The sequence below is a fragment of the Lates calcarifer genome, linkage group LG6 (genome assembly GCF_001640805.2).
Source record: "Lates calcarifer isolate ASB-BC8 linkage group LG6, TLL_Latcal_v3, whole genome shotgun sequence".
Lineage (NCBI taxonomy): Eukaryota > Metazoa > Chordata > Actinopteri > Centropomidae > Lates > Lates calcarifer.
In genome coordinates this window covers 18540523-18556332 of record NC_066838.1, presented here as the reverse complement: position 1 = coordinate 18556332, position 15810 = coordinate 18540523, and the positions used below count along the sequence as shown (strand labels likewise).

At 42.9% G+C, this 15810-nt stretch overlaps 1 protein-coding gene across 6 annotated transcripts in view; it reads right to left on the bottom strand.

Annotated features, from left to right (window-relative positions):
• The window catches only part of iqsec1a (IQ motif and Sec7 domain ArfGEF 1a), an 89923-nt gene that overhangs the window by 24474 nt on the left and 49639 nt on the right, over nt 1–15810 (bottom strand). The window contains exon 1 of one of the 6 annotated variants that reach the window (XM_018701048.2): nt 13979–14418. The exons of the other annotated variants lie outside the window; for them this stretch is intronic. Coding sequence (XP_018556564.1) covers nt 13979–14055 — 77 coding nt within the window. The 5' untranslated portion in view covers nt 14056–14418. Of the gene's footprint in view, nt 1–13978; nt 14419–15810 lie in introns of those variants that run through there. 6 annotated transcript variants of the gene reach the window in all.

The window sequence follows — 15810 nt, the reverse complement described above, 5'->3', positions numbered from 1 at the left end:
AAAAGTATTCATTTTGAATCTGTATTGAAACCCACATATATTGGCATTAGCATCAAAGAATTCTCAATCACATCTCCTACCAACAACCAGTATTAAAGTAGCACCTGGGCAACTCACACACAGCAAGACAGATCCAGAATTTGCTCCTCAGTCTTTGCTGGGTGGAGTTTTTGCTTCTTCTCTCTGTGTTTGCGTGGGCTCGCTCTGGTTTCCTCTCACATTCCAAAGACATATGCAAGTCAGGTGGGGTGGAGACTTTAAACTGCCCAAAAAATAGGAATGTGGGCATCTAGTGACTTGTTCCTTGGCATTTCTCTGCCATCGTCAAAATGAAAGTTGAGTGGGCAGAGAAAATGCATGAGTACAATGACACCCTTACGATGAAAACCAAACAAACCTTTACTTCACAATTCAACCACATGTTTGTGAACTCCTCTCTGTGTATGCAGTTTTGTTCTCCTGATTGCATGCATATGCTATCTCTCTCTCACTCTCCATAAAAGGCAGATAGAGGTCATGCATTGTGTACTGTTGCCATTATTAGAAGCAGGCCCCTGTTTGTCCATTTACAATTTTTCCTTTCAGTTCACTCCATTACCAGATACCATATTTCTCTGTAGCCCTTCACCATAGCCCCTCCCCAGCACAGAAACACACTATAGCACAATTCGCCCCTGCTAAAAATAGACCCATGTGAGGTGACACACTCTGGTAAACACTCAGTGTAAGAGAGATGAACAATAGTGTGAAGAACAAGAGGAAGAATACACATTAGCACGCACACGAAAAGTGGCCACTGAACGCCCCGCTGATTACATCTCATTATCTCTTCCTTTGTGGCACATTGATGTGCTGCGTTTTTCAATGACACTGTGAAAATTTTGAGGTCAGCTGGAAAACAGTGTAAGACTTAGACAATGTCTCCTGTGGTTAGTGCTCAAAGCAGTCCAGACTCTAGATGTGACAAAGGCCACAGCCGGTATAAATACTTGTGGTGGTCATGATGGTCAGAGGAGCCCAACACAGCAGCCAGAACGACAAGGCAGACATGTCAAGGAACCTTACATGAGAACTAGTCCACAGTGGGCTTTCGGAGTGACAGTGCCACCCACTGGTTAGAGATGATACTACACGTTCCCTTGGAGATGCACACGAGGCCTGGGGGGCAGACATGTGGCGCTGATGTCATTTGGGACGACTGAGGTCAGACATGTTTGTCGTGGCTGATAGTCAGGAGGGCGGCTGGGTTATTCAAAGGCACCAGGATGTAACAGACCAGCTTTTTCTGGTTGGGAAATGTCGGCTGGGAGGTGGGGGTGGGTTGGTGCAATAATCTATTTGAGGCAGTGGCAGACTAACACCTGTCTCAAGTCACACAGAGAAAAGCACTGTGGTTTGCAAGCACTATGTGTGGGGAGAATGTGGTACAGCCAAGACGTGTGCAGTACAGGCAATCTATCAACTCGTGCACTTCTGAAATTATATATATATATATATATATATATATATATATATATATATATCACTGGAACATATAAAGTGAATATGCTTGTTAGAATAAAGAAAGTACTTGAGAATATTCTGATGTCTCCATCGGTTTTCAATCATTTTAAAAACCCACAACCTTCATAATGCATCTGCCTCCCTACCTAACAGCACCACAGTGGCCGATCAATCATCAGACAGACTCCCGATTTGTATAACATCAGCCAAACACTTTAAAAAGTCACGTCTCTCTGCTGCCCTGATTCCAGAACCGATTTCCAGGAGCCATCCATCAGAGTAATCCCTGGGAATAATAAAAGAAACATATCTATCCTCTGACATAAACCAGACATGTTCCTAAAATAATTAGGAGAGTGTGCCGGTGTATGTGTGTGTGTGTGGGGATGTGTTTGTGCGCCTGGCAAATGCAATCAATTTGGAGCCATGAGCTAAGTGACATCATTGGACTGAGTAAATTGACTGGAAGGCTTACAATGATAATAATTGCTGTTTCAATCAGATTCCATTCATTGTCGACTGCATCAGCAATCAGATAAATAAGCTGATGATCTTGAACATGTTGTGTTGCTCAGTCACTCAAAATAACTCACAAGATTTCATTAGCAGCCAAGCATGTGTATATGTGGTGTTATGGTTCGGAATATAAATAAGTCTCTAGCAGACAAACATGTTAATTCCACGGAATTGATGTATGCCCTTAAATTAGTGATTCAGCATCAATTATAGATGCATACTTGTCTATACAACAGAACCGCACTCTGCTACACAATATGCTGACAGAGATGAGGGATTAAGGTTGAGAAAAGACAGATAAAGGGAGGAAACACAGATCAAAACCTTTAAATTCCTGCAATACTCAGACTGCGATGGCTTACATTCCACCACTACTCACCTCTCCACACACAGCTGTCTAATCACTTTAGCACAATTTTGCTTCCCTTTGCTTTCCCTTCAGCCCTGGACTCCACAGCCAGGACTCCAGTTACTCACTGCGCTATGCCCTGGCAAAAGCCGACGGTGCCGCCGTGGCATCCGAAGCCCACAGCAAAAAACACTACGGCTATTGAGCCCCGGAGGAGCGCCTCCCGGCTCGGCCGTCTACACTGGCACAGGCCATTGTTTGTGTTGGCACTGTGTATAAAGGCAGCCTTTCTCATGTCTGCTCCATCTCACCCTTTTCGGCCTTTGAATCGGGGGGGGTGGGGGGAACGAAGTCACTGAACAACAGGGGGCTACCCTGTAGTGATGGGATGTGTCAATATGTTAGACTCTGCCAAATTATATTTGTTGTTTTCTTGTTGGGACCCACAAACCACACTACTAATCCTGAGCCTGTGACTGTGTGATTTCGGCATCATAAAGAATTTTAAATGTTCCTTTCAGTTTCTGCTCCACTTGGAAGTGAAAGCACAGAATGTATTTCATTTTAATGGTCCTCATTAGGCTGACAGTGATAGAATCATTCAGGAAACATAATGTTATTTTAGGAGGAAGTGCCTAAAAGTGGTGGACTGAATACAGATGTGGGGAAATGAAGGCAGCTACGAGGATCATGATCTGCTGTGAAAATACTGTTAAGTCACCTGAAGATACAGTACTAACATCATAAATTTCAACATTGAGGAGCTCTTAGTATGAAGATAAATCTCATTTGAGGCTTGGCTTTGTTGTAATTCAAGTCATTTAACCAACTTAAACATATCAGTAATAATAAAAGAAACCAGACAACACGGGTTAAACAACTATGCTCATCAAGTAAAGTCAAGTTTCTATTTGACCAATAATGAAAGTCAGTAACTTAGGGAAACTGCTGCATCGGGATCCCATTTGTCAAAGGAAATACTGACTGTTAGGTTTTTTCCACCACTTTTTTCAAAAACTCTGCACATCCAAGCAGAAAACAGCCTCCTATCCAGACCAAGTCATCAAAGACTGAACGACAGAAAACCCAGGATCAGTTTACATGTGATGAGAACTCTGCCCAGCTGCAATGAAAACCTGATCAGCTGTATTTAAATATTAATTGAATGCCACAGTTGAAAGCACATAAACAATGAAAGCAGAATTAAAAAAGAAATAATTCATGATTCCCATCACTCTTGTTAATGTCCTCACTTGACACACATGGCAAAGTTGACATTGGTTGACAATGAGGCAAAAGCACTGTTTAGAAATTAAAGAAGAAAAATGACCAGTGAATCTTTTTTTTCTTCTTCTAAGTAACACAGACAACTGGGAAGCAATCAATCACAGAACAAAAGCAGAGATAAAGCTGTCATCCTCCATCTGCATTCCTTTTCCACCGGAATGTAAAAGGAAGCTGAGGGAACCTTTTGTGCAGGTCACGAGAGTGCTGAGAAATGGATTCATGTTGACATATTCCAGTGGAACAAGATATCCTGAGTGTGCAAGTTCCATTCATACCAAATTTCCCCAAGACCTGGTGGGTGCAAGTCAGCAGATCTTATATTTCAACATACGCCCCATTCAGGCGGGCGAGGTAGGACATGAAGCATGGCTTTTACAGAGCGAAAGAGACATTCTGGGAATAACAAGCAGACTCGAATTCATGATAACAACTCCTCGAGGAGGGGTTACGCAGCGGCGTGTTTATTGTTTCATTTCTCAATGTGCCTCCCGTAACCCCTGCTTGAGACAGTGCCAAGGCATTTATAAGAAAAAGAGGGTTACACTGGGGTGTATGGATTCATTCACCATCTCTATGACAAACTACCTGACAGCGGCTAATGTCGTTTGGCTTCCATTTAATTTACACACAAACAAAGCTTATTGGACGGTTTCTGGCACAAATTGGAACTCAATAACGACATAAGTCCTTCAGGGGCGAGCTGGTGAAGAGCCAGCCACCCGTATCATACATCAATATCAATATAAACCTTGCAACACACCAAAACTGATCACAGAAATCTAAGAATAAAAAAAGACAAATTCCTGTCATTACAGTGGAATGGGTTTCAAATTTGGACTGACTCTATCTGCTACCTTGGGTGTACCCCTGGAGGTTTGATGTACGCTCCATGAAGCTTACTGTTTTATTGACTGAAAGCACAGCCCAGGTCTCTGCAGGCTGCAGGGCACATCGATCTGTAGCCCCTACAGTTACTCATTAGAGGCCCCTGTCCCAGCTCTCTGAGCCCACAGGATAACAAACTGGTTCTTCATGCAGCTGGTTCTGTGTATCAAAAATTGCAATTATGGCAAGGAATGTGACTTTTAACACACAAACTGTGCCGTTAGTGTGAGAAAAACGAAAAGCAGCGATTGCTGCTGCTTGTGTTTTTTCACTAAAGCATGACTTATTCTTGGTTTTTTACTGTACCCACTTCCAAAATAAATGGGTTTGGACAAGGATGTGGAAATATCAGAGGGCAGAGTGGATGTTTCTCTACCTCCTATTTTCTGGGATCCGAACAGATTTTGCCTGAGAAGTTGAAGGCACAGCCAGGAGACTGATGTGTTTTAACATGCTGGTTTTTGGGCTCTTCTGGTTGAACACCGACCTAATTCTGTCATTTTAATCAACTGAACTTCCCGACAGCCTCAGGTCTCAATCAAAAGCGGGAGGTTGTATCAGCAGAGAGTAATTCTCACACCCATATGGTAATCTGTGACGGACGTAAAAAAACAACATGGGCCACATGAAAATGTTTTTTCTTTTGGTGGAGCCTATTTCCTCAACCTGCTTCTGTAGTAAAGTCAGTTTGAATTCAGGGAGTTCACTTGGCCTTCTTTTTTTTTCACATTTGATATATTGGCTTGGCAGAGCTTGGGCAAAGTAAGTAACTATGTGAAAAAGCGAATATTTCATCTGTGGGAAAAAGCAGTCTGACACTGTCAAGTCTGCTGTTCTGAGTCACATCCATGCCGAGCTTAGGTATTAATAGTGTGCAGGCAATATGATAAACCCTCTGTGATACTTTCCCTTCCCAGCTGTTCAACAAGTCCGCTGGGCACACAAGGTTGACAGTCGCACTTAAACCTTTAGTAAACTGTACAACACGCTACAAGATTTTGCAGTGGCAGCTGGAAGGAGCAGTCTCAGAGGGAGGGACACGGTGAGTCAGCAACACAGTAACATCCTCAAACCAACCCTGATAACAGGATGAGATCCTTTTCCTTGTGTAATCCGTTCTCAAACAGGGCTAGAGTGGTGAGTGCGACAGGTTCACTACTGGACCTCCTGCTCCAGCGCACATAAGCATCTGTTCAGCATAAGGTTAAGATGCTTTTGGGAAATTCTTGCTCCTCAGCATCATGTTTAAGCAGCTTTGTTTCCCATGTGGACACGATGCAGAATAATAAACAGCGTATCCAGAGAAGCTGCTGGATTGTCGTTTTTGCCATTAGTTTGCATTTAATGATGAAACACCAAGGAATTCTGTGTAATAAAAAACTATTGAGATTCATAGCTGCTGTAGTGTGTTTAATGATCCCAGAGGGGAATTCTGCCCTTTATTCTGCTGTACCACAAGATGTAACTGAGCAACGTCCCGCACCAGGACAACAAAATAACATGTGACTTGACGGAGTGTAAACACAGGACAGAGAACCAGGAGATGGGGAGGGGTGATAGAGATGGACTGGGGGAAGGACAGAGAGGAAAGGGGTGAACTGCACAAAACTGTGCATGCATTCAGCACAGTGCAGCTCTGTATTCTCTCACCACTGTTCTCACGTACAGTACGACTGATGAGGGAGAAGCCGCCTCACGCTCTGTGCCTCTAATAGGCTCTAATGATGGCCTTGCTAAGCCATCCATTCTGTTAACAGGTCTAATGAGAGCAGGTCCAAGTGGACTGAGCACACAGATCTCTTGATGAACAATCAGGGAAAACAGATCATCAGAGGTTCTGCTTATAGGTTTCATTGAAAAGATGTCAACAGGATGCTTGACATGAGCGGGACAATCAGCAGGAATGTGCTGGGGATTGGAAATTGGGGGGTGGCAAGTTTAGAGACACACGTAAATGAGAGAGAAGCTGAGGGCAAAACAACCTGGCGGAGCTCTGCATTTGTACATTAGCTGGCAAATCACGCACGTTTGCTTAAATACACAGCACATCTTGATAAAGATGTATTTTGACTCTAAATAAGAGACAAAAATAAACACAAACAACTCTTCCTCTCTGCTCTCCCTCCCTCCTGGCACTGCACATCAGCGTGCATGTGACATCAGACTACAGAGCAACGGCATTGGCACCCCAGTGTACAAGCATCACGCTACACACTTTCCATACAAACACACTAATACGCTCACACAGAGTCAACTATCCTTTAATTCTCTCATGTAGGCCTGCTTATTTTCATCTTCACCTAATCTGCTGATTATATTTCAGATTAAATGAGTAACTGTTTAGTCAATAAAATGTCAGAAAATTGGGAAAAATGCACATTTTGATTTCCCAAAGGCCAATGTAATGTCTTCACATAGTTTGTCACATCCATCCAAATTTCTAAAAACCAAAGGTATTCAATTTACAGTGATAAAAAACAGAAGAGCAGAAAATTCTCATATTTTCGATGCTGGAAAAAGAGAATGTTTGGTATTTTTTCTTGATAAATGACATAAACAATTATCAATAATTACTTTTCTGTCAGATAATTTCAGCACTACCGTCATGCATACACACCAGCTCACCACACACCTGCAGTGCCTGACAATGTAAACAGCTGCTATCTCTGCTATAGAATCAATATGAACCTGTGCTTCACAGCCAGAGAGATGACACACATGCACACACACACACATCTTCAGAGTAGAGCCCACCTACCTCCACACATCTGTCTCCGGGTCGGACCCTGCAACGAGATCCGGGCCCTGACGACAAACTGCCACCGCTCTTTACAGAAAGGTAAGAAGACCGTGGTTACTGGAAAGCTACACTGGCTCTGTCAGGCGTAGGAGACTGGAAACCTCCATCTGACTGATTTACTCTCCACTAATCAGCACATTCCCCTAAACGTCAATGAAAAGAGGAGGCTCTCCCTTACACACAGCACCCTCCCCCTTGCCTCACTCAGCTGTGTCCCTCACAGCCTCACTCTTTCTTTGAATCTCTCTCTCTTTCTTGTATTAGTCTATCTCTCTATCAGCTGCCTTCTCACTCTCAAACACCCCTCCCAACATGCCTCTACCCTAGTCTGTGGTCATTTATTCAGCTGCTGTGTTGATATCTGTGGTTCAGTGGGGATGTGTCCGGAGCCTGTGTGTTGCAGCTCTGCAAGGTCACGGATTGTTTTTTGGGTTTTTTTCCCCCTCCCTCTTCAGGACACATGGCGTTACCCGAAGGGGAAATATGAGCTCTCAACTAGAACACATCCTCAGACAGCCAAAACACAGTCTAAAATGTAGTTAGATAACAGGTCATCTAACTATCTTTTCACATCTGAAGAGAAATGGAAAAGCTATTCATATTAAGTTAAATTATTAAATATGTCTAAGTGTCAACGGACATTCATAAACAGGTGAAAAAACACTTTTTGTTAACATATATCATATTCTTATTCAAGAAAAGAAACTTATGTGTGGCATTTCATATTGAGGGAGCTGACACTGTATCTGTAAGTGACACAAAGAGGACTGTCCCGCAAGCATCCACCTCCCTGTGTTTCCTCTGCTTTTGTGTCCTGCTCAGGCCAGTTCTATCCAGTTGGCCATAGCTGACAAAAACAAGTCAATCAAAAAAAAAAAAAAAAGCAAAAAAAAAAAAAAGCAGCAATTCTCAGAAATGAACACGCTCTTGGTGGTGTGGCCTCCTATGATGTCAGCAAAAATAAAACTGCAAGCCAGATCCACTTTTTTCCCCTCCTCTTTGTTGCTCTGTGTATTTTGCAAGAATAATCACAGATTCCTGACTCATTCTACTATAAAAATAATATTTCTGCTCCCAGGTAAAAGCATTATAATATCAGAACTGTTAAGTAAACCTTGGCAGTCAATGTCTATAGCAGCTATCTGGGAGAGAAGCCAGAGAAACAGACTACAAGGCTGCAGCAGCCTCTGTGGGACTCCAGACAAGGCAAGAGCCCCCATCTGCCTTAATTTGTCTTCTCTCCACTCACCAATGGATCACAGTGGAATTCAGGGCTGCTTGTTTATTTGACTTAACATATCTCCCATTGTTTAATTTCTTAGCTCTCTGCCCTTGACTCGCTCGCAGCGGATTGCCCGAAATCATAGACAGGCAGGCAACTTTGACGGGTAACTTTTACAGTCTCCTCGTGAAGAATGTAGCCAAAGCCATGGAGTATCCACACAGTGGGAGGGAGATTAACATAAGACCTCTATCAAGTAGTCACAGGAGATTTTCTCAGACCTTGAGGCTGTTCTCTCTGTCCTGAAGCCTCTCCACCAACAGAGGGTGCTGGTGTACAGTCAACGCTGCGCCAAAGACTGATGGAGGGTTTAGGGATATATGACTGATCAAAAGACTCCCACTCATCTTTATCAAGAGGGTGCAAGGAAACAAGTTGATGTAAAGTAGAGCAGCAGTGGGAGGGTTATTGTCATAAAAAAGGGGGAAAATGTGCAAAGAGAAAGGAGTGAGAGTGAGGGCTGCTGATAGGGAGGGAGAGGAACTTTATTCTGTGGCTCCCGAGGGAGCTCATTTAAGCTGCAGGCGGACATGTTCGCATCTGTATGACGAGACAGGTTTGATCTCTTAGTCTCATTTGTCAGAGGTGACTCTTTAGTTCCAGCCTTGAGTGGCCCTTATTTTGAAAGGCCCTGTCTCCAGTCTGAGTAACAAGCCCTGACACCTACAGTAAGTTGAAAACATGGATCTTTTCCTGCCACACTACCACTATTAGCAGGAATTATCAATAATTCAGCTTGTGTGCACCACTGTCTGCAGTCAGATTAATTGCAGTCCAAAGGGAAATAAAAATCAACAATAAAAAAAATGATAATACAAAATGAATGAACCTTGGTGAATGATGTCACCGAGTAAGAAAAAAACGAAGTCATGTGACTGAGAAACTGAGTGATATGAGCATTAGATGTGTCTCTGTGGACAGTGCCTCATAGATTGAGAGCAGGATTTATCACAATTGCATGCACGTGCACCGATCTCTGAGGCCAGTTGTCAAGGCAACAGCTATGGCTGACACAGAAAAAAAGCACTGTCCGTACCGTTAGAAGATATATATGTTTGTGTATGTGCAAAAAGCAAAGGCCTGCATTTACACACACAGCCCGAAGCAATTAGTCCAATCGGGATAAACATTAACTTTAATGACTATTTACCAGCCGCAGTCCCAGCCTCAGTGACAGCATGGTTATTTCACTCTCATGTAGGGGCATGTGCTAATTTCACAAGTCATTCGCCCACACAATGCATGCAAAACGAATCAGCTCATGATCAAACATTAATTGATGAGAAAATGTTAAATTGTGTTTTTAATCAGCTGTAAATAATAGAGCCACAGGGTACAGATGATGGATGTTCCTTATCCAAGTTGAGCTACAAATGACCCATGTGCTTATAATATTAGCTTCAAAAACCTTGGACAATGATGCTCTAATGTTTAGTCTTCTGCCAAGAGCAGTATTTCATCCATTTATTCACCTATTCATTGCAGGCTGAGGCAGAGCTGAAAGCTCCCAAAGGGACCTCTCTGTTTTTATAGAGTAAATGCTCTGTTGTGCCATTATCAAATCCCCCCATCCCTTGACCCTACCCCACCTTGCTTATTTCTGACATAAATCAAAGCACACTCTGGATAATGAGGGTCTGCTTTGTCACAGAAAAGAGTTGGTGGATTAGTGGCAATTACCAACCTGAGCTCTGGAGGCTCAGCTTGTTCACAGCTGAGCATCAGCTCTCTGTACCTACAGCAATGCAGGTAAAGGACAGTGTAAACACACTAATTCCCATTCATAGCAAAGCATTGAGAGAGGTGAAGACATCCATGCCAGCCTCCAGATTCTGCAGCAGAATGCTAAATTGGGTTCTAATTATGCAAAAATGAGCTGCTCTCTTTCAGCCTGTGTCTGCATGTGCGTACATATTTGTATGTGAATTAATAAAAAAAAATGATTATTGCACACAAACTGAGACTGCATCTGTGCATGTGCAAGAGTGTGCACATGGCGTAAAGACCACAAGGTGTAGAGCGTGTATACGAGAGCTGCAGTGCAGCAGCATGAGCTCATCACTCTTCTCTGCCCCCCCACCCCCCTGCTCTCATTCACTGCCCCCCACATCCCACCCCTCCCCTTGCTCGCCATTACATAAGTTAATGCAGCACACACCCTCATTATTCTCCAGGCAGGCGCTGTGGAGAGATGCAAGGGAATATGTCATCAAAAGTAGGAAAACAGCGAAAAAAAAGACAGAAAGAGACAGTGCCTGTGTTTCCCTCTGAGCTTTCACAACACCACCCGATCACAAAGAGCAGAGCAGAGGCAACACATATTTTGGCCCTGCTATAACCACACACATAATGCGTTCCAGAAGGAAGAAAGGGAGACATTACAGAAACAAGACAATATTTCCTAACATATGCATTTATTTGTACTGTGAGCATTTTCCTCATCAGACACCTCAGTAAACGCCCAGAACATGAAAAGCACCCTCTCTAGAGGGTGGCATTCTTCAGCATTAGAGTAAACAAACTGGCTTCCTCGGATGATTAGCATTTCAAAAGCTGTACAGCTTAACATGAGCAGAGTGGATACTGCAGCAGAAGCAATGTTCCCAAATACATTCTCCCATAATGTTGCAACCCTGCAGCAATGGACGAATGAAGAGACAGTGAGACTGGAGTTGATTCTCAAGCCTTTCCCTTATGGCTGCACTACAGCAGTCCATTTATTAATGTCATGTTCAAATGTCCTCCCAGCAAAGCAAGGTAGCCAAAGTTACTACAGAAAAAGGTAATATAAAGAGAAAATAATTCCCTCACACATTGCTGGTGTCCCTCTGGGAGGAACATGAGTGTAAATTATTCAGTGGTGTGTGGACACTGACTGCAACTTAAGCATAGATCAGAAAAAGCCTGCGCATATAAAGTGTTTCAGATTTCACGTGAACCTCAGAAAAACCAAAGCACAAAGACGTATCAAACTCTTTTTCTAGATATGCACGCTGATGAAAAAGAAATACATCCATAATGAGGTATCCTACTGTGAAAGCCTGCCCATGGAAACAGCCTGAGGATACAGATTATTGTAGTGTAAACTTATTTTCCACTGGTTAAGCATTTGAACAAGCACGAGTGCAAAAATAAAATTTACAAACAGGTGACCAGACATGTGTGGTTATGACTAGTTTGTGTGACTGTGGTCCACCTCTGTAAAGAAAATACTATAATTACAAAAACATTACTATAAATCTTAATACAGCACCAATTCTGGAGGCCAGAAAAGCAGTTGATTCAAGAACTACCATAACAGCCTCTTCACATCTCCATCATCCTGACAATTCTGACCAGAATACGGCTTCCATCCTAGACACGTCTAAGCTTTTCCACCCCAGAGAGTATTTTTTCACTCACCACAGTGGAACTGCAAGCTCGCTTTGGCAGGTTGCTACTTTTCCATTACAAGCAGTTCCTCCAAACCCCCCCACCCCCCCACCCCCACAAGAAAAAGACCTCACTTGTCATATAGCCAGCGTACCACAACAGGGGAACCAGCAGAGGGGACAGTGCTTGCTCTCATTTGATCTACAAGCATGTTGTTGAATCGCATACTCTCCAGTGCTAAAAGGTCCGGGTCAGGCCGACACCGATTTGTGCTAAAGTGCCCAGAATTAAGTTCCCATTGGAGCTATTTACCTATCATGAAGCAACGCAGGTCTGTCAGGAGGTGTTTAACGTGCCAGTTCATTCAGATGACACTCCACAGCGGTTCCTCCTGTGCTCCAACCAATGGATGTTCACAGTGGGATGAGGAGGTGCACCGATGACAAGCCCCAGATCCGCACACATTAAATAAGTAATGCTCTTGTCGTTGCGCACTCTGACACAGAACCGGAGGCAGATCAAATGTACACTAATGTCTACAGTGTCACTGCAACAGGACTCCTGTCACAGTCAAACATATATGCAATGTCTTCTTTGCTCAGTCTCTCAGATATATGACAGTCAGTCAGGATGTTTCCACCTATATTTGCTGGTCTTTTTTTGTCATTTGTGTGTTTGCTGTTCTTTCCCCATGTTTCATTAGTAAAGTAGGCAGGAGAGGGGGGATGTAGGAGGACGGACAGCAGGGATTTGACAGTTACTAACTGCAGTAATGTATATGGGCAGCTAATAGTGGAAATATGTTTTAACTGATATTAGCTTCACAAAGGTTTCAGTGACTAAAATATTTTCTAGCTCATTAAAAAGGTTTATTTACATTTAGGGAAGCACCAGTTCAATCTGCCTGATCTTATTAAATCGATCACATGTCTGCCAGGTGTGGCTGAGCCATATTTAAATACAGTTTCTTTGTCAATGTCATAAAATGTGGCATTTCCACCCTGGGCTGCTGGTTTCAGTGCACTGGTTTGGGATCAGTACTCGATATTGGCAGACACCCTGAGCTGAGGTATCTCAGACAGTCATGTGGTAAGTGAGGTAATCTGTATTGGGAGAGAAGTAGCAGGGTCAGTGATAATGTTATTTGTTTATCCGTACTGGTACAGGCCTCAAAAATGTTCTAAAAGTTTATGTCAGAAAATGTAGTATGTTGTTCAGTGCTATGTCTATACTGTATGCTTGGGTTAGTGACTGACATAATGACTAAGAACCTCCATTCATATTTGCTTTGCCTGCCTGGAAGGAGAAATAAAAATCTGATCCAAGATAAACAAAACCAACCCCCAAAAAGAGTGAAAACAGTACAGGGGCACTCTGTTAGTTATATAAGTGTTAGAAAAGAGATGAGTACATATGAACTTATTTGCAGGATACATGTTAATAATCAGATCGCCAGTTGAGGGGAAGGAGGAGATGAAATGAACAGGTCTGTGGACTATGGACTTATATGGAATAAAATAAGTATGAAAGAAGATATTTTCTGCATTATGGTTATCTTTGTAAAGTTCATTCGCAAAGAGATTTAAATACTTTCTGTCAGAGGATATTCCTGCTGTAGTCGTCCGAAGGAAGACAAAGATAAGATGTTAATAAGGTTTAAAGAAGATGAAAAAAGAATGGAAAGATTACTCTTAAGTCTTTATTATCAAAGACATGCCCTTGATAAAAGCAGACTGCCCTGAAAGACCTTGAGAATGTCTTTCCTGTTGCCTGTCTGCCTTGTTCAGCTGTGTACTAGTGATAATATATTTCCATGGTTCTAGAAAGGAAACCACCAAGCTTGAGCATATAGACAGGAATGTTATTTGATCAGTCAGACGTCAGAAATATCTGCACAGACTGCTGCGGTCAGTCGGAAAGACAACCACCACTTATGCTGCGGGCCACTGCCATCCAAACTGGTTTGTGCCAGATGGTCTCCTACCTTATAGTTCGGCTGGAAATGCAGTACTTCCACATCGCATTCCACACGGCAGTGACATCACTGGAGGCATCAGACATGCCCGAAAAAAATGCGCATGGCACTGAAAGGAAGTTTGAAAGAAAAAAAAAAGTTCCAAAAACACAAAACTGCAGCAACTCCCCCAAAAGAGCCAGAAGAAGTACAGTCTGTGCTCACTCCCTTCTCAACCACAAATTACACCCCACATCCTTCACTTTCCATAGAAAACCCACAAAGAAGTTCATTCTTTTGCTGCTAAAGTTACTTAGTCTGTGCCTTTTTCTCTTTCTCCCTGCCCCAGTTTATGTTGGGCTCAGAGTTGCTGCTCTAGCAAGCTGCCTGATGACCAAGTAAGGTAAAGGCCCAGTACATATAGCAGGAGAAAATCATCCCTCTTCCTAACAAAAGCTCTCCACCCACAACGAAGCACACACCAGTCCTCTTTCTCCTCGCTGCAGACACCCCTTCCTTTTTGTTCCTTTTTTTTGCCGTCCAATGCAATCTTTCACTCATCTGGTGCTCCCATGATGCATGCTCCCCCAGTGCTGATGGGCAGGGCCTGTGTTGTGTGTTTGATGTGTGCTTATTTTTGTGAAAAGTGAGTCTAAAGGGAGGGAGAGAGAGAGACGAACAGAGCGATAGAGATAGATGGGGAGATAGAAAGAGCATAAGAGCTTTCAGTCCTTGTGTGTATGGTAATACTTGGGCCCATGTCCAACAATCACACTGCTCTCAATGGGAAGGCCACGCAGGAGGGAGGGTGAACCCCAGTTCAGCAGCTGGGAGAGGCTGTTTTGAGTTACTACACTGACCTTGCTTTAACAAGGCAGTCTCAGTCCTGGGATACAATCTGAATATGTTACACTGAAGCCAGAGCAATGTACTGTAATGAGTTACGCCCAATGACCAGGATATTCCAGTAACTCGGTGGGATTAGACACATTATGAGTTGTTCACAGTGTGTGTGGAAAAAAATCAACAATTGTCCTAAATAACTCCAAAGACCACTGAGTCATAGACTGAGATCAGCTGTTAGCAGCAGTTAGAAAGAGATTTAGTTAATTATTTAGAGCTAAGCAGATCACATACCTTTTGAAGTCTGGGATTTGAAATACACAAAAACTAAAGAGATGATCAAAAATCAGACTAAAATGATGGTTATAACACCACAGTCATTTGGCACTGAGGTAGCACCTACAGCTGGGGGGATTCCCTGAAGCCTACGTTCAAAGAAGAGTTGCCAGCTAAATCGGTGATGCATTGTTAATGAATCATGGACATACTGTATCCTCACCTTCAGAATGCTAATGCTTATGACAAACCGTGTTTATATATGTGTGAACGTATTAGCATATAGAGCTGTGACATGAGGCAGGTGCCTCGGATTTTCACAGATCCTCGCTTCTGATTCAGACATCAAACATCTGCACGACGGCTGGCACACGGAGGAAACCGAAATCTTCAAGCATAAGTGGTTAGATGTTTGCAGGAAGATAATGGACCAGAAATACTGTAGCTCTTGTCAAAACCTGGTATCTAAATTATGTTGTATAAGAAGAAAGTAACAATTCTGCAGAACTACAGCCCTCTGAAGCTGAAATTGCAGCTTGTGAGATTACAGAGCATCAAACACATGGTAGATTCAGCTAAAAGTAAAGACCACCCAAACACCTTTTATCATTCATCTCTGTGCTTTTTCTTCATATCCTTGACAGATATAATGGTTTGTGCTTACCAGCTCAATGTGCAAATCAATTTGGTGAGTTGGAGTGTGTGTATGGAATGTGGAGCATCAGATATCTGTGTCGTGATAG